The sequence below is a fragment of the Leptidea sinapis genome, chromosome 35, assembly GCF_905404315.1.
Source record: "Leptidea sinapis chromosome 35, ilLepSina1.1, whole genome shotgun sequence".
Lineage (NCBI taxonomy): Eukaryota > Metazoa > Arthropoda > Insecta > Lepidoptera > Pieridae > Leptidea > Leptidea sinapis.
The window spans coordinates 7,087,133-7,114,694 of record NC_066299.1 but is presented as its reverse complement, the minus strand read 5'-3'; the positions used below and the strand labels follow the sequence as shown (position 1 = coordinate 7,114,694).

General features: G+C 36.2%; 2 protein-coding genes across 6 annotated transcripts in view; one reads left to right on the top strand and one right to left on the bottom strand.

Annotated features, from left to right (window-relative positions):
- LOC126975199 (mucin-3A-like) overlaps nt 1–11,421 on the top strand; it is a 17,052-nt gene extending 5,631 nt beyond the window's left edge. Inside the window, exons 2-4 of one of the 4 annotated variants that reach the window (XM_050822981.1) lie at nt 6,950–7,615; nt 7,724–9,064; nt 10,301–11,421. In XM_050822981.1, the coding sequence (XP_050678938.1) occupies nt 6,950–7,615; nt 7,724–9,064; nt 10,301–10,464 (2,171 nt within the window). In that variant the 3' untranslated portion in view covers nt 10,465–11,421. Of the gene's footprint in view, nt 1–6,949; nt 9,065–10,300 lie in introns of all 4 variants that reach the window. The other 3 variants (XM_050822980.1, XM_050822978.1, XM_050822977.1) reach the window with 3 other exon arrangements.
- Nucleotides 11,410–27,562, bottom strand: LOC126975214 (cyclin-dependent kinase 8). Of its 2 annotated transcripts, none has more exons than XM_050823002.1 (9): nt 27,460–27,562; nt 26,623–26,975; nt 25,898–26,149; nt 24,997–25,186; nt 24,287–24,500; nt 18,946–19,114; nt 16,725–16,853; nt 15,048–15,120; nt 11,410–14,532 (listed from the first exon to the last, which is right to left on the bottom strand). In XM_050823002.1, the coding sequence occupies exons 2-9, from the start codon at nt 26,866–26,868 to the stop codon at nt 14,405–14,407; spliced, it is 1,401 nt and encodes a 466-aa protein (XP_050678959.1). In that variant the 5' UTR covers nt 26,869–26,975; nt 27,460–27,562; the 3' UTR covers nt 11,410–14,404. The 2 variants fall into 2 exon arrangements, with proteins under 2 accessions (XP_050678959.1, XP_050678958.1); XM_050823001.1 differs by lacking the exon at nt 27,460–27,562 and adding an exon at nt 27,118–27,233.

Sequence of the window (27,562 nt, the reverse complement as noted above, 5' to 3'; positions counted from 1 at the left end):
CCGATTTTCGTGAATCTTAGCGTGCATATCGGCTAGGGTGGAGAATCGGTCAACATCTATTATTCATCCCCCTAAATGTTAAGGGTACACCCCAAATTTTTTGACATTTTTTTTAATTTGTTTAATTATGATTCAGCATTAAAAAATACATACAACTTCAAATTTTCACCCATCTACGATCGACACTTACTTTTGTATCGCGATTTTAATATTATTCTAATCCATCCACAGACACGCAATAGAGTTGCAATATGGCAATTGAATATAATGATTATTGTAGTACGATAAATTTTATGTACGATATATTTGGTAGGTCTGAGAATCGGTCGTGATCTAATTTATACCCTAATAATATTAATTATTAATTTTTTTTTATTACTTTATATGGCAATACAACATTTGCTGGGTCAGCTAGTAATTATATAAACGAAATCAAAGATTATGCTAAGCTTACACACAGCTAAGTTTTACGTAAGTAAAGTCTTAGCTAAGTCTAAGTAAACTCTATATATGTGTGGAGCCCTAACATTACCTAGTATCTACTACATTCAGAACAATGGTATGTGAGTTAATAGAACCAGTCTGCAGCTGTGTGCTTTGCAGTTGAGTCACGGCATAATAATCCACGGTAAAATCTCACTCACAGCGACCATTGTTTGACTTCAACCATTCTTATTAATGACTAGTGACCGCCCGCGACATCGCCCGCATATATATCGTTGAGGTAACAAACAGACCATTTATTTATTTAAAAGGCATAAAAAAACGGCAAAAAAGGCATTTATTTTCTCAAAATTGATTCCTTTAGAATTCTTTTTGATGTCACTTCTAACTAAACTACTAGATACTACTACCGCTTCGGAAACAAATGGCGCTGTGAGAGAGAAGAAGCGGCACAAGAAACTCTCCCAGGATTCTTTTTTTGCGCTGTTTTCAATAAAACTATACAATATTGTACAGTCATTTCTATCGCTATAAAATAATCACAATCTAGTCCCATTTATTTACTTTATTTGAGACAAAAGATTAAATACACATACAATACAAATTATAAGGAACTAAAATAATTACAATAATTGTTCCCGTGGAACGTCTCACTGAGAACACACCACATTCTAGCGCTCTTCAAAGCGTAGGTCCGGTGCAATGCAGAGCAGCTCGAATTGTCGAGGATCCAATGCTCTGTAAGCGGCTGGATCACTTAGCGATGCGTTAGGACGTCGCTTCATTGTGCGTCTTTATCACGGCGACTGTTCCGAAGAGCTGTTGCACCTGATTCCTGCCGCCGAATTCCACCTTCGCACGACACAAATTAGGATATCCCCACCATCTGGATGTATGGCGGTCCTCCATTGTGCGCTTTTCAAGGAGTTTTCTTCCACGTACTACAAAACTGTGTAATGAGCTACCTTGTGCGGTGTTTCCGGGACAATACGAGATGTACCTTCAAATGGGTACCTTCAAAAAAAGCGCGTACACCTTCCTTAAAGGCCGGCAACGCTCTTGTGATTCCTCTGGTGTTGCAAGGGAATGAGGGCGCGGTGATCATCAGGTGACCCGTACGCTCGTTTGTCCTCCTATTCCCATAAAAAAGAAACAGATATTGAAGATAAAAAGCGACATCTGCTTATGTATAAGAATGATTTGAGTTTTCTTTAGTGTTAATTCCGCCAATATTTGTCTTTAAACAATTCGACGCGTGTTTCACCTCTACACGAGCCATCCTCAGGACGTGTTGTTTCGCCAAAACCTGACACTCTTGTCAGGCGAAACACGTGTCGAATTGTTTAAAGACAAATATTGGCGGAATTAACACTATAGAAAACTCAAATCATTTGTATAATTATGGATTTTCGCAAAGTAACGCCTACTTCAATAAATTATCTGCTTAGGTGCAAGAGTGCACTTACAATTTACAATAAAATTCAATCGCAGCAAAGGAAAATCAAACTTGGTGAAAGTAAGTTTTATCAATGTTAAACTTGAATATAGAAAGCAAAAATAATATGATTGAAGTTTGATTAAAACATTTTTTTTATAAGTTTGTTGCATCACTCTACATATTATATTATACTAGCTGACACAGCAAACGTTGTATTGCGATATTAAAATCGCGATACAAAAGTATATGTTGATCGTAGATGGGTGAAAATTTGAAGTTGTATGTATTTTTTAATGCTGACTCATAATCAAACAAATTAAAAACAAAATGTCAAAAAAATAAAAAATAAATAATTTGGCTTGGACCACCCTTAACATTTAGGGGGATGAAAAATAGATGTTGTCCGATTCGCAGACCTACCCAATATGCACTCAAAATTTCATGATATTTGGGTCAAGCCGTTTCGAAGGAGTTTAACTACAAACACCGCGACATGAGAATTTTATGTATTAGATTGTAATTGAAATGATTTGTAAATCTAAGAAAATGTAAATCATGATGTAAAAGTGTGGCAATGAGTTTCTTGCTACTTCTTCTTATTAGCTCAACCCTTTACGAAGTAGCGGTAGATTCAACAAGAAAAAATATTTTTTTGACATTCATAAGTGTCATTTCCGTGACCTACATGAATAAAGTGATTTTGATTTGATTTGTATAGACAAAAAGGGGGCATGAAAATATGACTATGTTATTCAACATGAAATTATGTACTTAAAATACAAAGGATTCATATAGGTATGAAATATTCGCATCATATATTTTGTTCTATTCATCTATTAGAATCATAAAAGCGAAAAGTAATGATAATAAATTTACAAATTCAAAAACAATTTCACACTCAATTCGGAAAAGGCTGAGTAATAAAATATACATGACAATTACTTAATAAGTTTCTTATAATGACTGATTGTGGCTTAATGATCATTGAATGTAAATGTTTTATGATATATCTTTCTATTATTATATTCTCTTTGTTATTATAATGCTCGCATAACAACCAAAATTAATTGTTATGTTTTGGTTTTACATTTATTTTTCAACTTACACGTGAGTCTCGAGTTATTATTCTTGCGTTATAATACCATTGGGAGGCCCCTCTGCATAGCATGCCTGGTAGGTCGGTATAAGTGAATAGGGTTGCCATTCATCCGAATCAATCCGGACTTGTCGGACTATTAGACTAGTCTTAATTATGTCGGACTCTCTAACAGTAACTTGTCTGGATTTTATTTTTAATTAGATGGATATAGTAATAAAACTACATATTAACGAATATCAAATGAGTCTTTACGAGTCATGAAATCTAAACGAGATCAACTAAATAGCCGGACTATTTTTATCGAACTGTCAGGCTTTTTGTCAGGACTTTTCAAATTACTAAATGGTTACCTTAACTGTATTGTACTGCTTGCATTATTGTGTTTCGGTATGAAGTAGCTACTGAAATTACTGGCCAAATGAGACTACATATTTTGACTTAAAGTGACGAACGTAACTGCAAAGCTGCTCAGAGTTTTAGGTATTCCAAGAATCCTGAGGGGCTCTGTATTGTAATGGGCGGGGCGTATTAATTGCCATCAGGTAAACGTCTTGCTCGGCTTGTCTCTTTTTCTCAGAATTTGTTATGGGCATGCCACACACTCGACGAGCGGCATGGGAAGCGATAGTGACTCGCCAAACTCTGGCACGGTCTCGTGCGGCAAATATTGTTTTTGAAGTTTTCCGCAAAGTAACGCCTACTTCAATAAATTTTTCTTTAAAATTTACCTACCGTATATCGTCGTATAAAATACGTAATTTAATAGAAATTTCCAATTAGATTTATAATTGTAACTATGCTACTAACATTTTGGTAAGTTTAATATAGTAATTAGGTTACGTATATGACTTATTTGAAACTAGCACGATATAAATTACGTAGTAAACTTGTAAACGTTACGCACGTATGAACTCTTATTAACATTGTCGAGCTACAGATTCATAACATGCCGGCCAATTTCATGTAAAACTGCTTGAATGAATATTTATTGCTGTTATGACATTCACACGAAATTTCATAATTACAGGCTGAAGTTTAGTGGGAAAATTTGTTACATGAACTTAACAGTATGTAATAGATATAGAGGAAATGAACAATAAAAGTTGTTTTATCACATTTTTTCAAAGAGCTAGCTGGTTCTCAGTAAACAAGAACAAATAGTAGATTGTATTATAAGGGAGCAAAAAATATTTTTACGGCGCGGGTGCTTTTGAATCCAGAGAAAAGTGAGGGATTCTTTAGTAAAACTCGGCTACAGCATTCGACTTCCATCCTAGTTCCTAGAGAACAGATAGGTCCGCTCCAGAATCTGCCAAAAGAGCAGCAGAAGTATGACAAAGACTGGTAACTTCCAATAAGTAGCGATTTCTTGTGGCATGTTAGAAATTTTATTTTTTCCCATAACTTGCTTGAAGCACTTGCCATTTTTATAAGGGATTAAAAACCGATTGGTCTTCATATCACCAGGACGCAGGTCCAAGTATTTCTGTACAATAGTTTTGTATAATTCTCGGATTACGAAGGATCGGTCATTTTTGTTTATTGTCTGTCAGTTTTACAGTCTGTACAAAACATCCTATGTCTCAATGTGACGAGCGCAAATTGTAGTGCCGCTCAGAATTTTTGGGTTTTTCAAGAACATGAGCGACACTGTATTGTAATGGGCAGGGCGTATCAAATACCATGAGCTGAACGTCCTGTTCGTCTCGTCCCTTATTGTCATAAAAAAATATCCCTGCACCTGGTAACAAATGCAAATTGAATAGGATATACCAATTCTTCTTTGCCAAAACACGGTAATGTTGTTTATAATTATAATATATGTATTTAAATAAAATACTTGTAAAAAGATTAAAATGCGTATTGTAACTGTATGTGTTACATAAAAAGTATTTTATTTAAATGTGTAACACGCGCTGTAATCAAAGATGAAATTATAATATACATGACAAGAAATGGAACTAAAAATCCCGTGACCATATTCGCGTGTCTGGCTAATGTTTTATCAATGGACGAAACTTTGCAGTAAAGAAACAACGTGACCTTCGAAAGGAACGTTTTGTAAAAAAACTTGCGATGTAAACCAGTTTTATTTCCGCCGTAAGTTTGCACTCCCGTATTGTAAAAAAGGGCAACATTCTTCATCACACAAGACAACAGTTACATTAAAAGTATAATGATAATGATAATAATAGAGCCTTTATTAACAATTCTTAAGTTTTAATTGTTACACTAGCTGACCCCACACCTGCTGTTCTGTCAATAGAAAAAAAGATCTAAGTATTCGGGAACAATGTAGGCTAAAGGTATCGAAAATGTGTAATCATATTATGTATATTAACATCGTATTTGTGTAGATAGCTTTTACATTACCGCTTTATAATTGCCAAGTTATCCTTAAGAGATAGACTTATGCCATCGCGGACTTTTCTGTAGACCTATATAAGATACTCAATTCCCCCATTTATAATTTTGTAATATCTTAAAGGGTTTAGACAGCTTTTTCGTTGAAAGCTCCCAGATGGCTAATTTTTTCCGACCAATAAATATCGTTAATGTATTGTACAAATTATGTACTAAAACCTTTCTCTCTTTCCGTTGGTGAAAACAGTATGAAAATCGATGCAGAGTTTTTAAGTTTATCGGAACAGACAGACAGACGCGGCAGAGGACTATGTTTTAAAATATGTAGTGATTTTAACTTAATTCTATTAAGTGTAAAAGGTTGTCTTATTGAGATAAATAAAGAATAATCATAATTTTCGTATTAGACACCGCTTTCTTAATTGTCTTTCTTTCCCAAGTTTTCTCCTCAAAGGTACTTTGCTTTTCAACGCCCTTGCTTTTTTCATCCAAGTCGCTTTTGCCACCTTATTAGTAACATCTTCGATGCTGTCTACCTTTATTTCTCTTTTTATGTCTAGGGACCATTCTGCCACTTTTTAGTCCATTTCTCTGTCTTACTTCTTATTATTTGTGCAGCCCATTTCCATTTAAGTTGTTTGATCCAGTATTTTATAGACCTAATATTATAATTATAATATTAATTCGTTGTGATATTGTTGCTAACCTAATTTTGTCTTTTAGATTTATATTAAGTATACTTTAGTATCATAAAGAGTAGTAAGTAAGGTACCTTACTATCAAATATATTGCTTCCTATAACTTAATTGAATAATAAATAAAACCTTAATGCTCGAAACAAATATTAAATAGATAGACAGCCCGACAGCTGAATGTCTGCAGATCTTACTCACTCGGATAAGCTAGGAAGGACAAGTTAAAAAAATAGCTAATCAATTGAGTTATAACATCCTTAAAAAGTTTAAAGAAAAGGTTGTGATTTGAGTGCAAATTCTTGTAATTCTTTCATATAAAAATACGCAATAGGTCTAATGCGAGTTATTATAAGAATATTTACGTACGTAAACTAAAAATTCCTTCAAATATTAATCGCGATTTTGTGTAGGGCATCGCTAATAATTGCTCCGTCGCAATACGCCTACTGCATATTTTTGAAATTTCAGAACGTTTTTATTGATTTAAATTTTTTGAAGTGGAGTATACACTTTGTCGTTTCATCCGGGTCAAGTCGAATAAGGGAGATTCGCTTTGTGAACAGTTTTTTTTTCATTTCATTATTCACTACGAATTAATGCAGTTTCCACTTCTGTTCTGTGGTCTTTTTAGCCACACGCCATTTGTTTTCATTGTGTTAACTTCATTTGTAATCCACAAAGCTAAATAACACCGACGAAAGATCTCCCAGCTATCACTTGCCGGGCGAAGCTCACGAGCAGTTTTTCTCTTTCGTTTCTTAGCATTCTTCCATCGTTTGTTATTTTAAGATCCATCTATAGATTTCATATGAACTACTAATTTATAACCTTGTTTTCCCACGAATCCTAAGCTACTGCTTCGTGTTAGACTAACTTACTGAAATATAATTATATTTTTTTCTCTTGCAGTGTTACAACTATGTCCAGCAGAAATACCAAATTCTATACCAAGTTGGTACGCAGCTAACCTTATCAATGAGGCTAACTACACTCCAAAACCAATAACGGAAATATTTACAACAGACCAAACCTTCTCACCTGAGAACCCTATAGTTGTCGTACAATCAACACCCTCACCAAACAATGGAGATCAAGCAACGTCTCCTATAAGTAATAGATATGACCAGGCCATAACAAATACGCAAGGTTTCACTCAGAGTACTGGTTTCACGCAAAATCTGTTTCCTAGACTGGTTTCACAGCAAGATGGAAGTACACAGCGGCTTTTATTCCCACTGTCAGAAAATCTTTCCACAAATTCACAGATATACTCATCGCAATCAGATACGCAGAGCAGAAGAAGCACAGGGCCAGGTGTATTTGCTCATCCTGATGTGGCCAACTTCTTGGAACCATTACAGAGACTTTTGCAAGATAATACGAAATTACTTCCCCCACAAACCCCATCTCTGAGTACATACTCTACCTCTTCACCTATATCAACAACTCCGCTACCGACTATTGCACAGACACAACCTGAAATAGGTTCTTCTTCATATTCTCAAAATCTACCACCTCTGCCTTCATCACCTACCATATCTTCATTACAGTACTCTCAAAGCTTACCACCTTTACCTTCATCACCAGATACATCTTCATTACAGTACTCTCAAAACTTACCACCTTTACCTTCATCACCAGATACATCTTCATTGCAGTACTCTCAAAGCTTACCACCTTTACCTTCATCACCAGATACATCTTCATTGCAGTACTCCCAAAATTTACCATCACTGCCTTCATCCACATTAACTACATATTCTGATATAACACGATCGACTGCTTCACCAATCGAATCATCTTCCCCACCATCAACATTTGTAACTGAAACCTTACCACCAACGAGATATTCAATTACACCAACATGGCCACCAAGTTCGGAATATCCGACTTCCGAACTTACGGATTTCCGTAAATTGCCAAAACTGCACCAAAAAATACCAACAAAACATTTAGACAACAATATAATAGCAAATAAGAACATTTTAGATCGAAAAGGTCGTCGTTATTATTCACGCTTTGTGTCTCGTTACAACACTTCTATACACCATATCACTACACCAAGCACTCCGACTACACCATCGCCAGTGCCATACACGGAGTCTAAGTATACTGAACTATATACAACGCAATCCCCTGAGTATAGTGAAACCTATTACACGGAACCACCCAGAAAGCGCAAAAACAAAGAAAATAAACAAACAAACACATACACAGAACAGGAAATATACAGTACACAATCACCAACACTGTATAAAAAAGATTTGGATGTACCAACTACTGAATACCCAAGTATTCTAAAAGATTTATTTAGGGATTTAGACCAATCAAAATATGTCCCCCAATCAGAACTTTCCAAGGCTCCCGAGCAAGTTAGTACTTACCAGCCGATAGTTCAAAATGAGCATGATATTTTAAACCAATATGCGCCTGTGGTACACACAGAAACATACAGCACCTATTTGCCTATAGTCTATATAGATTACACTACAATGGCACCACCACCTATAGTAACACATCCTCCCCAACAATCTACGATTTCCTATTCATCTAAACCACATACTAATCTAAGTATACCTTCAACTCAGCCTCCTCCAAAAACGTCTAAAACGACACAATACCATACAGGCTCCTCTAAAAGACCTAAAACAAAATCACATCCATCTCATGAAGCGAAACCTGAATTTATCACACTGAGCCTAAATGGTAACCCAGTTTCGACGTCAGTCCCGAAAATGGTTAAAATAAGCCATGCCAAGCCTGTCCTGACAATTCGAGTAAAGGCACCAAGATTATCCATAAGGAACATAACAGTAAAGCCGGCTTTTACTACAAGAAAACCGACGACGACGAAAAAGAGAGACAATGACAAGCACAACTATGATTTATGTCTAGATTCTTGCAGAGAACGAAAAGACCCGATTTGTGCTAGCCCTGCAGGACTTGATCCAATCGATACAAATAAACTGAAGGGCTTCCCATCACTATGTCACATGGCGTGTAACAATTCTTTCAAAAAAGATCGTAAGTATTTTATTGTATATTATTGTTATTATGTTTACGCGGTTTTTTCATTTCTACCCACTTTGTTTTGTATAGACTCGCAGTACTACGAATAAGATACCTAATGTTTATATTGTTTTCTCATGTAAGTGAATATGTTCTGTTCTTAATGAGAATAAAGTTCTTTAACCATATATTATGTATAAGTTGTAGGCAAACAAATTAAGTTAAATTATTGTTAATCGTATTTTAATTTACTTCAAGAGGCTAGAGCTTCTAGCGTAATTCTTCAAAGATAATAATTAATCGTTTATTTTTTTATTCTATGAAGATATTATGAAGATTCAAAACAGTAAAACTACTCATTCAGCCGTCATATAATAACACCATCAATAATAACTTATAACCAGTTCCAGGCTACTTTGCACAGGATGCCGGCTAGATTATGGGCCTTTTACGGCGCCTTTCTTCGCCGTGAAGCAGTAATGTGTAAGCATTATTGTGTTTCTGTCTGAAGGGCGCCGTAGCCAGTGAAATTACTAGGCAAATGAGACTTTACATAATATTATGTCTCAAGGTGACGAGCGCAATTGTAGCGCCGTTCAGAATTACGGGATTTTCAAGAATCCTGAGCGGCACTGCATTGTAATGGACAGGGCGTTTCAATTACAATGAGCTGAACTTCCTGCTCATCTCGTTCCTTGTCATAAAAAACATTTGATCAAAATCAAAGTCAAATAAATTAACGACGACCTAATAGTTTTAAGCAGTCCCCATAATTAATCATTAATGGACAATCACATTAATCGATTTTAATCTATAATCGTAATGAAAAATAAATATAAATAAATAAGTATATAAATAAGTATTTTTAATAATAAATATGTTTCTTTCTTTATTCTTTCTAATGTTTACAAGGATTATAAAGCTTTAAAAATTATGATAAAGTAATTAACGTAGGTACCAAAGAAAACACCTGCATGTAAGGCACTTCCAGTACTATTAACTCTATAACAAATTGAATATTATCGATGTAAAATAATTTGTTTACAATATTATTTAGTATTTTACTCCTTCTTGGTGTTTTTGCACACTGAGTCAATAAGCCACTCTTTAACGTCTTCAATCTATTTAGATTTTGTTCAATGACGCCATAACGCGTGGTTTATTAATTTTCTCCCCAGATCAAAATCTGTACCGTACCAAATATCTTTTTATATGTATATTTTTTATTCATGAATACGATTTTCCCTACAGAGACATACGAGAAAATAGCTGATGGGCGATGTGGCAAGTTGCGCACGCGAATCCGTACGGTGGAGAGAGAGAAACTGAAAAGGGAAGACTTAAATAAAGCACAGTATACCGTCTACCACACGAAACATGAAGCTGTAGTCCAGCTTTCTACGTTGCAGCGTTGAAACTAATTAAATAATTTAAGGTTCTATACGAATGATTAAGTTTTTAGAATTTCGAATTGCATTCTCCCGCCGTTTTATGTATTGTTAATTGTCACCGCTGACCTCTACTATATACCACTGGACTGGCGGTTGTCAAAGTGCTTTTGTGCCTGTTTGATATTCGCCATTTGAGCGCTGTTGGCCACGTAGCGTGAGTCTGCGGTACTAAAACTAGTGATGAAAACCTGAGCAACCATCGATTAATGAAGGGTAACTAGTAACAAAAAAAAATGTGGACTTTATAACGTTGATTCTTGAAGTATAAGTGACACGGAAATCGAACGAAATTAATTCAAGATGAAAAAATACTTCAAAGAATTGTAGGTTCCTTCGCAGCCATTTGTAATATACGTCAAAATTAGTACTCTGGACGCTCGCGAGTGGCGCTTCAAATAGGCACAAAAAAATTGCTGTCAAACATCTGGAACAGCCTGTCCAGTGGTATTTATATAGAGGTCAGAGATTGTCACAAATATATGAATATATTCGATTTAACTGCAACTATATTTTTTTTAATTTGACATAAGCTTTTTAAATGCATCAGTGAAAACGCGGTGTCTGTGAAGAGCGGGAACTGAAAATGCATTGATGGAAAAAAAAAATATTAAATCAGTATTGCGTAGTTTCACAAAAAAACTAGATATATAAAACTATATACCAAAGTAATATAATTTTATTTCTATTGAAGCGAATATTTCAAGTAATAATGCTTATATTCCATTGCATCATCAATATTATATTATATTATATTATGACAAAACTTACTAAGTGATAGATTACACGTATAATCTATTTACCATACCTACTAAGTATTTTGTTAATTTTTATGCACTCCGTCCAATCGTACCTAGAATTTAAATTAACAGTAAGAGAAATATATTGTTATTAAGTCAAAATAAAAAAATGTAATAATTTTAACTTTATTGTTTGTTTTATCTTCCATTATTCATATAATTACCAATTTACCAAAAATAATACAAATTTATGTTCGCTTATAACCAGCTCTAAAGTAACTTAACAAAGTTTCAGTAAAATACAATAATAAATATTGCACAAGCTTTGGAAATTCTGTAATCGAATGAGATTGAAATTTGCTTGATAATAGGGGTTCCTTCCTGATATTTCGTTTTTTTTTCATTATTTACTACTAGCTTTTACTCGCGACTTCGTCCGCTTTGAAAAGTAACTTTGAGCATTTATTTTTATTTTTAGGATACACATACATACTGCTCTTTCCGCTGCTTCGATACCGTTCACAATGACAAGAGATAGGCCCTTGTCATTGTGGACAGTCTCTATAATAGTATTAATCTCCTATTTCATCCCCATGTAAGTCAAAGTTTCAAAAATGCTCGAACAAATATTTATAAATTATTTCTTATCAAGTGCATAAACACAAAGTTTCGTCGTTTTATCTTCGATAATGACGAATTTCCATACATCCCCTATTTCAACCCCTCCATTTATTTTAGGTCCCTGTACTAAATTTAATCAAAATTGGTTCGTCGGTTTAGGCGTGTAAGAGTAGCAAAAAAACTTGCATTCACATTTATAATATTAGTAGGCATTCCCCGATATTTATTTTTACAACCTGAAATAGGAACGAAAATGTCATTCCGTGATAAGAGTGTTATGTCGTCAGCAAATTATAACAATAAGTTACATAGCACGAACAGCTTACTTATACTGGGCATCTTTTTTATGGAAAAGGAGGACAGACAAGCGTACAGATCGCACGAGGTGTTAAGTGAGGACAACCTATTAGCTTAGCTATATATATACTAAGTAACTTTGACTACGTTGTGGTGTTCCATCGCATACATAACTATCTTCAACGAATATAGGAAGGTTGAAAACGAAATAATAACGATTTAAAGTTACCATTACATACGGTCTATTTATATTACAGAAAAAACTGAGCTATTTTTATAAGATGACCTTATTCTAGGTAGGTACTGTTTTAGATAAAGAAGTCAACCCTAATGTCGTCAGAAGATTTAAATGATACGCGATAGAAAGAGAGGCAACTACTACCAGGTTAATAAGAATGTAGTTAGTTAGTAGCGCTGTGCGATCTGTATTAAACCTTATAATTTGACCGTAAGTCTCTATTTCTTTAATTTATTTTGCGGAGCGAGACTTCCGTAGATGTACTATTATATATTCTTTGACGATACTATATACATAACAAAATGAAATCGCTCTGCCAAGCTTTCGGTTCGCTGTCTGCTTGACAATAGCTTTATAGCCAGGACAGGAACCAACCTACGAAAATGGTAGTGAATATGCAAAGTCGAATACAAGAACCATCTCGTCGAGTAAAAGGAAGTGAAAAACGTCTTGTCGGTGCCTAAGGTTAGAAAAGAAATATTGTGATGTAAGAACAAAATATAATCAGTTTTTTGTATTTAAGTTGACCTAAAATTAATTACATACATATATATAGATAATTATAAGCAGGGCAGCCATGGGGTGGCCATTCATTACTGCCAAACCATTGGATGCAATTTAACCCCAAACAATATTTTAATAAAAATAAAACATTTATTACAATATGACTTTTTACAGTACTTAGTAGAGGCGAGAATCTACAATTCACACTTATCCAACCAATAAAATAATCGCACTTTTTTGATGCATCTTTTGGAAACTTTCCATTTGTCAGCTTATGTAGCAATATACTTGTATTTAGTGTATAACCAAAAGTCCCTTCGCCTCTACCTACGTCTTATTCAAAATTTCAACACGATATTGTATCGACTAGAAGTTTTTATACGATGACTAAAGCACATCTATGCCACCTGATCACCGGCGTACATGCTCTCTGCAACACCAGAGGAATCATAAAAGCGTTAAAAAAACCCTTTCCTATCGTTCTGGAAACAGCGCAAGACAGTTAATTCAAGCTTGGTTGTAAGTTGTTGGGGAGAACGATCCTTGAGAAATACCCCAACGACGAAAGTGACACGCGTTAAAGATTTTTATGAACCTACATATTATATGGAAGCGCTCCATATGCGACATGATGTTAAAATAAATATGTGTGTGTACAGAGTGCACAGGTAAGAAGTAGGGGGGTGCAACTTCCCTACATTGGCACATGCAAAAAATTTGCATTAAAAGTGCTGCCACCTATTTAATTAGGTACGCTGCAACTTCACCACGATGGCGATAATTTAACATACATGATAGATGGATAGATAGAGCTAGTGATAGCAAAAAACTCACTTAACTTACTTATTAAAGACTTGACTATCGTGTTGTAATCATTGAATGGCTCTCCTTATATAAAGGTGACTGCTGAACTTAAACGAATAATAATTTCCACCCACACAAAACAAACATCAATATGCATTCAATACGGTCTACAACAATAGTAAAAAGTAAAAACTGTAAACATAACTAGCGCCATCTAGCGACGGTACGCTAAGAGCGTAAAAATAACGCAGCGCCATCTCTTGGCCTGGATACACTGATTTTACAAAATAAAAACATGAGTTGCACATATATCTAGTATATAGTGTATTATCTATGGTAAGAAATGAAACATCTTCATGAAATATCATTTTTCTACTATTTACAACTTCACAGAAATTGCATAGATAAGGCTTAAGAAAAAAATGTCCGTATGTAACTACAGTTATTTTATTAGTATAGATATGCATACAAACAAGTCTTTTTATTTTATCACTTTCAAACTAATGTATTATTCTTTACGACACCATACTGAACTTTGATAGAAAAAACAATATGGCGCGTAACCGAAAATCGTGACGACATTGCTATAAGATTTCTCTCAAACCTCGATAAAGAAGTTTCACTTCAATAATATATGTATGGCATTTTATTACGACATATCATGGCGATCCAATAAGATAAGTAAGAACTGTATGTTGTTCAATTAAAATCGCTGCTGAAAGTTCTGTTGTTGTTGAGATCCCGCGCCTTGTTGCTGGCCACCGAACATCATTTGTTGTTGTTGATGGAACTCCTGTTGACCGCCTTGAGGATTGTTGCCTTGGTTCTGACCTGCACAAGAGAAAATCAGCTACACATGCTGCTGCACATTGAGGTCATAACTGACAGCTTATAATAAAATATCTAGTAAGCAAAAAATTATAATTTCAATGTAGAACTCTCAGAGAACATTTAAACTAATATTTATACGTCTAGATATACTGTCACAACTGTGAAAACGTCGAAAACAATTGAGGTTAGCAGTTATCCTCTATTCTGAGCAATGCACGCACACTAACACAAAGTGACATACCAATCGCGAGTGTAAGACGTAGCTCGTCAGATACACAAAAGTAATAAACCTGGCCTGTTTTCATCGGTAATCTAGCAAGAAATAAGTAATCTTTCTAGAAGTTTAAATTATAAATTATCTAGGCATTAAACTCTCACTATTGTGTATGTATCTCGAAATTACTGTGAATTTAAGTATATTCTGCGCGGTTTTAGTATCTGATGGCGACAATGGCAATTAAGATTCATATTTTTAACATTGTTATAAATATAACTTTATAAAGAATAGGCATTACCAGACATTCTCATTCTTTTTGCATTGTTGGCTGCATGGTCATGGCTGTTTGCCTGCACTTGGTTCTGCTGAGTCTGAAAGAAAAAGAGAATAGTCAAAACTACAACAACTCTATTTTCTTTATCATAATTATATCATACTATTACAAAAAAAATATGACTGCACAGCAGTAGTGGAAACTTCATTGGCCATTGCAATCAATTTATATAAATACTAGTGGACCCGACAGACTGTGTGCTGTACACACGTCTTATTTGAAAAATCTTTCCAGCCGTTAAGAGGAGTTCACTAACATACACATGAGCAGGAGAATAATATTATATGGACGGAATTAAGAATCTAAACCAATGTCAAATTCACTGGGTCACACAAAAAAATCATCAATATCGGTCCAGCCGTTTAGGTAGAGTTCAGTTAGAACAGACGCACAAAAGAAATATATATATTAAGACATATATATGTAGTTAATAATATTATACAGTACTATATAGTATTATTATGGATAGTATTATTATTATTTATTGAATTCTATATAAATCCAATTATTTATTTTCGTTTTCGTATTCTACGAAGGATACAATGGGTTTATAAATATTTTTTTTTTCAATATATAAACACACTAACCTCACAATGGAAACCAAAGATTTGTTAAAATAATAATTATTATGTATCAATTATTACGACTATTAATTACTATTTATTACGTCATAATATAATACAATAAACAGAGCGAAAAAACAGCGAAGAGCAGCAACTGTATCTTCTCGCTCGGGCACACTCGGCGGTCCCGAATTCACCCGATCGAGTCTTTCACCTCAGAGCTTGACGAATCAGCCTAACTTTTTTTTTTATGGAATAGGAGGACAAACGAGCGTACGGGTCACCTGTTGTTAAGTGATCACCGCCGCCCACAATCTCTTGCAACACCAGAGGAATCACAGGAGCGTTGCCGGCCTTTAAGGAAGGTGTACGCGCTTTTTTTGAAGGTACCCATGTCGTATCGTAACCTACTACCTATAAAAAATTTGTGTGCGATGCGCCAAAAGAAATTTTCACTTTGAAAATAGATCCTTTTTTATTTAGCCACTGATTTATGAAACAAAAATATGTGCAAATATTTATTATTTATTTATTAAACACTTCCGAATCCATGTGGTCCATGGTCATTATCAGATAATATATATAATATATATATATAACGGACCACTTTCATTCACAATATAGTGACGAAACGGTTTAGTATCTTTTGAGTATTTCGTATTATTTCTTTTTATTCGTATTTGGGTTTCTGAAAATTTTATTATTAGGTTTCTTTGATTTTATTTTAAAGTTAGCTCTAATTGTGTATTATCTGTTCATTGTACTAGATTTTGAAAATTTTATTATTAGGGTTTTTTTGATTTTATTTTTATGTTAGCTCCAATTGTGTGTTATTTGTTCATTGTACTAGAACCAACTGTTACAGCTTGTTGGATCTTATAATATCTTGTCTCTCTACTTTTTCGTTTCTTCTGCTTCTAACTAGTATCTCTTTTGCAAGCTGTGGCAACCTCTAAGTGGGTCTACAATTTAACAATTAATATGTAAGTACCTCATTTTGTTTAGTTTAATAATGATTAATTGTAACCCGTTGATTGTCCTTAATAAATAAATAAATAAATAAATATCTAAAACTTACATTAGGTTGTTGTTGCTGCTGCTGTTGTTGCTGATTCTGCCTTGCTTTTGAATCACCCTTGTCATCTTGGTCATCGTCCGTCAAAAACTCACGCTTCGGATACGGTATTTGGCAACCAGCGAACACATCCTGCAGAAAGGTAAATTAACTTTAAGTATACATACCCCTGGTTGAGGTCACTTCCCATCAAATGAGTCTCTAGCCCATTTATCCCCACTTATATAAAAAATTCATGATAGTCGAAGAGAAAGATTAAAAATATAAAATATGCTATATAAATTAAGTATTTTCCGCTCATTATATGTAATGAAATGTCATTGACATAATAATATATGCGAATATAATAATTGCAAAAATGATTTAAATATTCATCTTTTATTGTATTTTGGTTTGAGCTCATGGTCTTGTTACCAATGCTCTAAATAAAAAAAAATAAGTGTCAAAAATCCAATGTTTAATCTATACTAATATTATAAAGCTGCAGTGTTTGTTTGTTTGTTTGTTTGAACGCGCTAATCTCTGGTACTACTGGTCCGATCTGAATGATTCTTTCAGTGTTGGGTAGTCCATTTATCGAGGAAGGCTATAGGCTTTTTATGTTATTTTTTATATGTTTTTTTTCAAAATTAGGGATCCGTAATAAAATTGCTATTTTGTAACACAAGGTGTAAAATCGAAAACCTATTTTTGCGTGCGCTGCAAAAAGTATTGACAATAGAACAAAATGATGTACAGGCTATAATATAGGCAATATTTTATTACTTATAAAACTATCGCGTGAATTATACTTTATATGGCAAAACAACGTTTGCCGGGTCAGCTAGTATTTATTAAATTTAGAATGTTCTAGCTTTCATGTGAAAAAAGTATCTTATCATGAATTTATATCGTATTAAAGAGAGTTTATTTTAATCCAATGTAGCCTAGTATTTTAAATCCACATCATAAAGGTATTCCCAGCTGCAACAATACTCAGAATATTTTTATATGATTTTTACAATGTCCTTCAAATATATAAGGCAAATGTGTGTGGGCAAGTCGGTCGCGGGAGACCTCGTAGAACATTCGTCGACCAAATTGGGGACGTTTTGAGAAAAGGAGAGGTCCGAAGCACCCGCAACCGGCGAGCATGTATGAAAAGAGTAATGAATGTAGAGGAAGCGCGTGAGGTTTGTAAGGATAGAAGCAAATGGCATTCTATTGTCTCTGCCTACCCCGACGGGAACAAGGCGTGAGTGTGTATGTATGATTTTTACAATGTCAAAGTCTAATTTTATCTTGTTTTTATTTACTCATAAATTTAATCTGAAACATATTACAGCATAACTAGAACATTATTGGGATAAATTTGTTTCAAAAAATCAACAGGTTCATTCGGTTTTTCTATTTAGCTTATTTTTACGTGGCAGGAAATTCCTTCAGCTCCCATTCCTTCCATCACTGTAGTGGAACCCCACACATCAGGATCGTGAGGTGAAGTTCTATTTATTTTTATCAACATAGTATGTGCTATGACTACAATCGGTTTTATTTTAAATTCACTTTGACTTAATCAATCCTTAACAAAAGTAATATTTAGTAACAGGATAAAACATGTTGCTGATAAGGTGTTGGATGCACGCTAGTATGCAAAAATATAACAGGTTGCACTCCAGGAGTGCCGGCAGAAGTGAAAACTTGAACATTAACGTTATGCATTATTGAATATTTTGAAATGGTTAGGAAATAATTTCGCACGAATTGCTATTGTGTAAAAGTACACAAAAATGACAATTTATATTACATAAAAATTTTAACATTTCAGAACTATTACATTTATTCTACATTAAAAAGTTTATCTCTCAAAAAAACTTTCATCCTTAATTTCAACGACTGTCTTACGAATTTTCGATCAGGTCACGTGTCCTAACGCGAGTTTAACATTTTATACCCATCCCAAGAAAAGTGTTCAACGCCGCTAAAGATGTTTTCACTTCAAAACAGCAGTTGTTAAGTTGAGTTCTGGTTTGAAGGGTTGTGGATGCCAAAGAAATAATGAGCCAATGCGATATTCCATCATATCTCTTCTGGGTGATGGGCACTGTTTGATCAGGTCTTTTTGCGGTAGGTTACGCTCATATTTCCACTGTTGTGGGCAGGTGATGAAGCTTACAATCCGGCAGGCTATTCTGTCACTTATTTTCAAAAAATAATTTGGATTTAGCAAAGTTTTTAACCTAACCTGAGTAGGCAAAGGGTCTTCGGAGAAGTAGGGATCTTGCATAGCTTGTTCGGATGTTATTCTTCTATTAGGGTCCATCAATAATAGTCTTTGAAGTAAACTAAACGCTTTACTATCCGGTTTTATTTTGTGGCGGTCCATGTATTTGCTCAGCGAACAATTTTGATAACTGAAAGGAAAGTGTATGATATAATGAATCACTTTGACACAAACTAGGATCTTTCTGTCACATACAACCAATCTATGGAATGCGCTTCCTTGCGCGGTGCTTCCAGGACGGTATGACATGAGTACTTTAAATAAAGCGCGTACCTACATCATCCTAAAAGGCAGGCCATACTCCTGTGATTACTTCGCAGCGGCAGTAAACCTAACATCACTGTGGTGACCTATACGCTCATTTGTCCTTCTAATCCTTTAAAAAAACTGGGTAAAAGAATTTACCATAGAACCAATTTCACAGCATTACATTATTACAGCAACAGTGTCATAAATTATAAAACAAGAACAGAAAATCAATGTCTGAAGCAAAATTCTGCCTACGCGTTAGGCAGAGTTTTTGTTCGGTTGTGTTTCGACCGCGCTTCGAATAAACCGCCACGCAATGACGATGAGTTCAGTGTAAAAGTGTCCAAATAACAGCATACCAAACTAGCTTGACATTTTTAATCATTTTGCTAAATAATTACATTTCAATTGCTAAAACAAAATGTTCTTGCACTGTGTTCGCGTCGTGAGCGTATACAATAGACTTTGAATATTACTGCCACGAAACAAGGTGTTAATTTGATTTAATGTTATCTGTATAAGTATTAAGTACAACCTTTTTTTAAATAGGCAATTGAGAGTCTAGTTGTTTATTGTGTACAATACAAAATCTTAGTCATAAATCGCTAGGTAAACATATAATAAACATATAAACGCCTCCAGCTCATATCATGACCACGCGCTACTCCGCCTCCGCCACCTAACTTGCTACACTTTCGTTTATAAAAATACTATGTATTATCTCCATAGTTAAAGGCTGTTTTGTTTAAAAACTTAACATGTAACAATTCCGTTACTTTGTATTAAAAATATGCCACCTGCATATTTCCGATCTCTTTAACTATTAGAAGTTACCCGACCTTCATATTATGATAATTTGATAACTACATACTGGTGTATATTTTAATATAATAAACAAACACTCATGGTTTGGAATTTTTTTGCACCTACCACGATTCGATAAATGTAAAGAGCGCGCATTCGATTCGCGACTAAAACTTCATGTTTATGAGTTTTTTCCAGAGATACCTATAGCGGAATGATGTGAGCTGATTTTACGATGATTATAACGATTTTAGAAAGTTCAAATATAAAATTGATTTATACAATAAAAACATTGTCTTGTACGAACCGCATGATCTAAGGTACTACTACTTAACTAGGTGAGTATGTCAGAATTTATGCATACTGAGATCCTCAATCTCTGCGTACAGTTAAATATACATCTATAGGGGCGCGCCGGGTCCTCGAACACAGAATACATAAGAATAGAAGTATAGAAGGTTCTAGCTAACCTAGGTGTAATATTCACGTTTGTTTTTTTTTAATGACAATTAGGTACGAGACCAGCAGGACGTTCAGCTGATGGTAATTGATACGCTCTGCCCATTACAATGCAATACCGCTCTGGTTTCTTGAAAAACCCCAAAAATTCTGGGCGGCACTACAACTGCGCTCTTCACCATGAGACATAAGATGTTGAGTCTCATTTGCCCAGTAATTTCACTAGTTACGGCGCGCTTCAGCGCGAAACACAGTAACGCATACACATTACTGCTACACGGCAAAAATAGGCGCCGTTGTGGTATACCCATAATCTAGCCGGCATCTGGTGCAAAGGAGCCTCCAACTGGGAAATGTTTAATTATTATTATGACTCTGACAGCTAAGATTTTTTTTATGGAATAGGAGGACAAACGAGCGTACGGGTCACCTGGTGTTAAGTGATCACTGCCGCCCACAATCTCTTGCAACACCAGAGGAATCACAGGAGCGTTGCCGGCCTTTAAGGAAGGAGTATGCGCTTTTTTTGAAGGTACCCATGTCGTATCATCCCGGAAACACCGCACAAGTAAGCTCATTCCACAGCTTTGTAGTACGTGGAAGAAAGCTCTTTGAAAAACGCAATGTGGAGGACCGCCACACATTCAGATGGTCGGGATGATATCCTAACCTGTGGCGTGTCGTGCGAAGGTGGAATTCGGAGGCTGGAATCAGGTTAAACAGCTCTTCGGAACACTCCCCGTGATAAATGCGGTAGAAGACACAATGAAGCGACGTCTCTACGCTACGCCAAGTGATCCAGCCGTTCGCAGAGTACTGAGTCCCCGACAATTCGAGCTGCTCTGCGTTGAACGCGGTCAAATGGATCGAGCTGATACTGGGGTGCGCCAGACCAGAGATGACAGCAATACTCCATGTGTGGCCGGACCTGCAGAGTAGGGTTTGTAGAGCGCTAGGATGTGGGGCGGCTTGAAGTTTTGCCGTGCACTATTAATGACGCCCGGTTTCTTCGAAGCCAATTTGGCTTTGCCCTCCAGATGGACACGGAATTGGCAATCGCTCGAGTTTTCAAGACCCAGTATTCCGATACTAAGCGAGGCTTTAAGGAAAGTGTTTTCAAAGAGCGGTGATACGGCAAATGGTTTTTTTTTAGTGGTAAACGCGCAAACTTGAGTCTTCTGGGGGTTAAATTGGACAAGGTTCAATTTACCCTATTCCGCGACCTTCTCAAGAGAGGATTCGATAGAAGACACAATTTTCTCCCGGCACTGATCAACGATTTCCCGAGAGAGACCTGCATGTCCCGTGTATACGGCATCACCAGTGCTGTCGTCTGCATAGCAATGTATGTTGGAGGTGTCCAACATATCAATGATATGCAGAAGAAACAGCGTGGGAGATAGCACATAGCCTTGGGGCACTCCAGCGTTCACGGGCTTCGGGTTCGAGCAATAACCGTCGACAACGACCTGTATGCTGCGCCCAGTTACGAAGCTGGAGGTCCACTTGTATAAGCTCTTGGGAAGCCCAAGCGATGGAAGTTTTGAGAGGAGCGCCTTGTGCCATACACGATCAAAGGCCTTAGCTATATTCAGGCTAACTGTCAGGTCTTCCCCCTTGCTTTCCATAGCCGCCGCCCATCTATGTGTTAGGTATTCCAGAAAATTACCTGCCAACCGACCATGGCGAAAGCCGTACTGTCGGTCGTTGATCAACTGGTGATCCCCAGGTATACCAAGAGCTGGCGGCTAATTATGCTCTCCATGATTTTGGAGAGCAGGGAGGTAATAGCAATATAGTTGGCCGGATCCGAACTGTCTCCTTTTTTTTGGATCGGATGGACAAGGGCTGACTTCCACGAGTCAGGGACTACGCCTTTAGAAAAAGAGTGCCGGAATAAACACGTTAGCACCGGCGTCAACTCAGGGGCACACGTTCTAAGCACGATTGGAGAAGTGCCATCCGGCCCGCTCGACTTCCTAACGTCCAACGAAAACAGAGCTCGCCTAACAGTTTTCTGTCTGCACTGTACTTCAGGCATAGAGCTCTGACACCGCGGGATAGTCGGCGGTGTTTTTCCGCTGTCGTCAAGAGTCGAGTTGGAGGCGAAAAGAGCGCACAGGAGCTCGGCTTTCTTTTTTGCGGTATGGGCCAGACGGTATTCCTCATGTGCAACGGCGGCATGGACGGCTGGTTGAAGTTACCAAGAGCAGCTTTCGACAACGACCGGAACTTGCGTGTTCCAGTCGGATAGTTGGAAAGCTGCTCACCGATTTTGACGACGTGCTTAGACTTCGCACGGGCGATTTGCCGCTTAAAAATCTGGAGGCACGATTATATTTCCTCTTTAGAACTTTGCAGTTCGGATCCGTTGAGCCCAGCGCCGCAACCCAAGTTCGATACGCCTGTTTTTTGCAGTCAGATGCTGCTTTAACTGACTCATCGAACCAGGGCTGTGATCTGCCACCGATCGGTACTACAGAGCTTGGTATAAAAATATCCATGCCCTGCAGCATCACATCGGCTACTGCAACGGGATTCATCCGAAGGGAAACAAACCTTGCCCCAAGGGTAGGATGCAAAAAAGGAACGCATCCTATCCCAATCTCCTGACTTGTAGTGCCAAACGCGGCGGGTCGCTGGTGGTCTGCGACGTTGGCGTCGGATAGGCAATACACTCCTGACCAAGCAATGGTCGAACGTTCCGATAGGGGCGTCGACAGAGACCTGGTAACTATCGGGATGTGTAGTCAGCAGAAGATCCAATAAGGACGACATGTGGCTATCCACTTCCGGGAGCCGCGTTGGCGACTCAACAAATTGGGACAGACCATACGCCAATAAAAAACTATGCACAGATCGCCCTGCGTAGTCTGTGGTACGTGATCCATGACATTCGGCATTGTGCCCGTTGGAATCACCCAAGACTACGATTTCAGCGGAGATGATCTGTGCAAGCACGTCGTCAATTGCCGCTTGAACGCAGCCCATGAGATGATCGGTTTCTGCGTTACCACTTTGGGACCTGTAGCCACACGCATAGATGCGGACGCGATCCTCTAAATCTACGCGGAGCCAAAGAGTAGACAGGTCCCTACCCTCAAAATTGCCGAGACGGCGACAGCAGATAGCCTCCCTAACGTACACACATACCCCGAAATACCCATGAGGCAAATAATAATGCTCAATTTTGTACCCAGGGTACGTTAAATATGACGTATCGCTAGGTCGAGATATCTCCGTCTCCGTAAGGAAACACAAGGCCGGCTGCGACGTCTCAAGGTGGTGGTGGATGGCGTTTAAATTGGAGTGAATTCCCCTGATATTGCAAAAGTCCACTTTGTGCACTCCACTGCGTGGAGCGGGTTGCCGGGGTGTTACTGTTTGTCTCCTTTGTCCTCGGTCATGCGCAGTTCTATGCTCTCCCCAGAATACGACGGGCAGCCCGAGCGAGAATGCTCGGGGAGGGATTCTCCGAATCTGGTAGAGCCGGTACCCTCCTGAGGTAAAATCTCTTTGAGCACCGCTGTCATATTAAGGAAAGGGGAAGGGGGGGGGGGCGATATGGAATCCGGTCCTCGACATTAACCTATGCGAAACGTAGCGGCACTAGGCCGCTACTTCACGCCGGTATTCTGTGTGAGTGTGGTAATTCACCCGGACGAATTTCAGCGACAACAATATGATTTCAAATAAATTTTTAAGTGAAACTTCTGTATCAATCCTCTTCATTCTGTGGTATTTTGTTGTGTTGCATTGTATCTACCAATTGCATTATCAATCTACTTACTTTGATCTTTTGAAATCCTTAACTAGGGTGGCATGTTCTGGCATTTTTCTAATATCTTCCCAATCTTTTTCTTGTGGGAATCCCATTACATTAAATATCCTGTCTAGCTGATCATGATGGTAGGGATTACTAGTTTTAATGTCTTCTTGGCGGCAGTGGAAAATTGGTTCTGATGTCAAGAGTTCAGCAAATATACAGCCTATAGCCCAAATGTCTGTAAATTAATTATTTTTTTTTAGTACACTGTGCCCACTGCTGCAATTTTGAATACAAATATTCAAAATTTTTATTTACTAACTTTCAACAAATACATTGTTCAACGATCAGTGTAATTGCGCCGAGTGATACATAATGCTTAACACTACAGCTACGGGAAACATATAAACAAATTATTTTAATTTTAGTAAATAAATTGCAAGTATCAATTTGACATAACAACATCAATTGAAAGGAGAGCTATTTGAAGGCTTTTTTGGCAGATTTAAAAAAAAAGGATCAAGACTGTCATATAATTGTTATTTACCAATATTATAGTCACTCAAAATATTAAATACAGAAGCAAAAGTAATATGAAGAACATTTTATGAATGGTTATTTATTTAACTCTTCCGTCTGCTAATCCACTAAACAGCAAGTGTTCCGTGCAATCATACAAACAAACAATACTGTATAGATAATTAATTTTTAAATAACTAGTGCAATATACTTACCAATAGCTTTTGTGTAATGCCTAGCACCGAGCAGGAGTTCTGGAGCTCTATACCAAAAGGTAACTACAACAGGGTCTAGATCTGCTAAAGGCTTTAGTGGAGCATTGAAAAGTCGAGCAAAACCCATATCTGCTATTTTGACTCTTCCTCTCTCTGGTCCTTCGCCCATTACTAATATGTTAGCTGGTTTCTGCAAGAGATATGTTTTTCAATATGTTTTTGTTTTAAGGCACATCATGTACTAGTAAAATCAGACGAAAATAATATGTTGATAAAGATTTTAACATTTGAGTAATTTTCTGATATATTAAAATGACATGTTAACTTGAATTTACTTGATTAAATTTATTAATTATAAGACATAATGTAAAAATGAATGTTGGAAGAGAGAGGAATGGCATAAGAAGGCTTTGTATGCCATTCCTTTTTCTTTCCAAAGTGGTAGATATGATTAATGAATGAATTCTTAAGGCTATGATTTTAAAAGATAGAATTTTATAAACAATTTTGATCAAAAAATAATTATAATAACATAATATATGTTTAATTAAGTTTTAAAAGGGTGTGTTTGGAATATGAGATGGAACACTAATTATTAAAATACTTGTTGTATCTGTAAATTTTAATAGAATATATTTATAGATATTACTTTTTCTTAAGCAATAGCGAAGTAGATATTATATATGTATATCATTATATATTATCCATAACATGTTCTTCTTTACCTCTGTTTACAACTAGATAACTAATTTGCTGTGTTTACCCATAATTGGATGTTCACTATAGTTTTTAAGTTGTGTATAGGTATTCTAAATAAGCTTATGTGTACTATCTGTCAGTAAACCTTATTAAATAAAATAAATAGGTTCAAACAAGTCTTTAGAATTAAATAATAACTTACCAAATCCCTATGCAGAACCCAATTAGAATGTAAGTAGTGAATACCATCCAATATTTGATAGAGCAAACTCTTGACCATACCTTTTGGTACCATAACTGACTTTTTGCTAGCCTTTGCAGCTCTATGAAATTTAATAATATGCCATAGGTCATGCTCTGCATAATCAAATAATAACCACACCTTACGATCAGTGTGTGATAGAAATACTCTTATTAAGTTGATAACATTTGAATGTTTCAGTTCCCGGAGTAGCTGTAAGTAAAATACATGTGACAAAGTAAGAGTAAATAGTTTTTTATGAGAATAAGGGACAAGATGAGTAGGACATTCAGCTGATTGTAATTGATATGTTCTGCCTATTACAATGCAGTGCTGCTCAGGATTCTTGAAAAACCCAAAAATTCTGAGTGGCACTATAACTGCGCTTGTCACACCTTGACACAAGATGTTAAGTCTAAGCCTACTAGCTATGGTGCCCTTCAGACCGAAACACAGTAATGCATACACATTACTGCTTCACTGCAGAAATAGGTGTCATTGTGATACTCCCACTGGTAAACAACTGTTTCCTGCAACATAATTTGTGTACATGATATAAAGCAACGAAAATACTACTCCTGCATTGGGTGTGATAAAAAGTAGTGTATATTATGTTGTCCCAATCTATTATAATTTATTCATGCAGAATAAGACATTATAAGTATAGATTGAAATGAAATACTTACAGCTATTTCCCTACATGCAGACATTGAAAGCCCTGTCCCCTCTATTTGCTTCAAAGCATAATCTTTTGTATCAGAACCATCTTTACGCCTTGCCTTGTAAACATGACCATAAGTTCCTCGACCCACTTTACATCCTTCGAAATCAAACAAGTCCTCAACTTTAGAACGTTCGTTTTGGGTTTTCATTTTAAACTCATAGTCCATCATAACTGGCGCCATTATTTTGTTTTGATAATTGTCTCCCATTTTAAGAACTTTGTCCGTAAAATTTAATGGTTTAGCCTTTGTAATACATTCAAAACTCCTCTACGTCTGTGAGAATATCCTCAAACAGTCGATATAAATGAGTCTATCTGAAATATATTAATTCAAGTTTAAAAATATATTTGATCTGATGTGAAGTCAAGTTATTGAAAAACTTTCTTAAAAATAGTAGTTAGTTTTACTCGTTCACAGAAATAACAATTAAGCAAATATTTACTTGGTGGTGAATACCTGTTACTTTACTTGATGTATACTGTATGTAAATAATGTATTTTAATAATTCTATGTTCTTTACTGTTTAGCATTGTGTTGTGACATTTTTGTTACCAGTTACAAGTTTTTTTTTTTTAATTTTATGATCTGGTACTGAACTAAGACTCTTGTAAAGTCTTTAAATATGTTATTATAAAAATTATAATATAAATGTAGTTATAAAAAGGTAAGGTAAGGTAATATGTAGGCAATATTATTTGTCAGTCCGACCCTGGTACAATCAACTGAAGAATTGCAACAGAGATTTTATTACCACGATAAATAGATTGCGTATTTGGCTATAATACTGTACCGTCACACCTTTTTTCCCACATTTGCCCACATTGCAATTCAAATGATGGAACTATGGACCACCTTATTTTCAACTGCCAAATATTTCTGATTGACAGACTTGTGCTGGCTA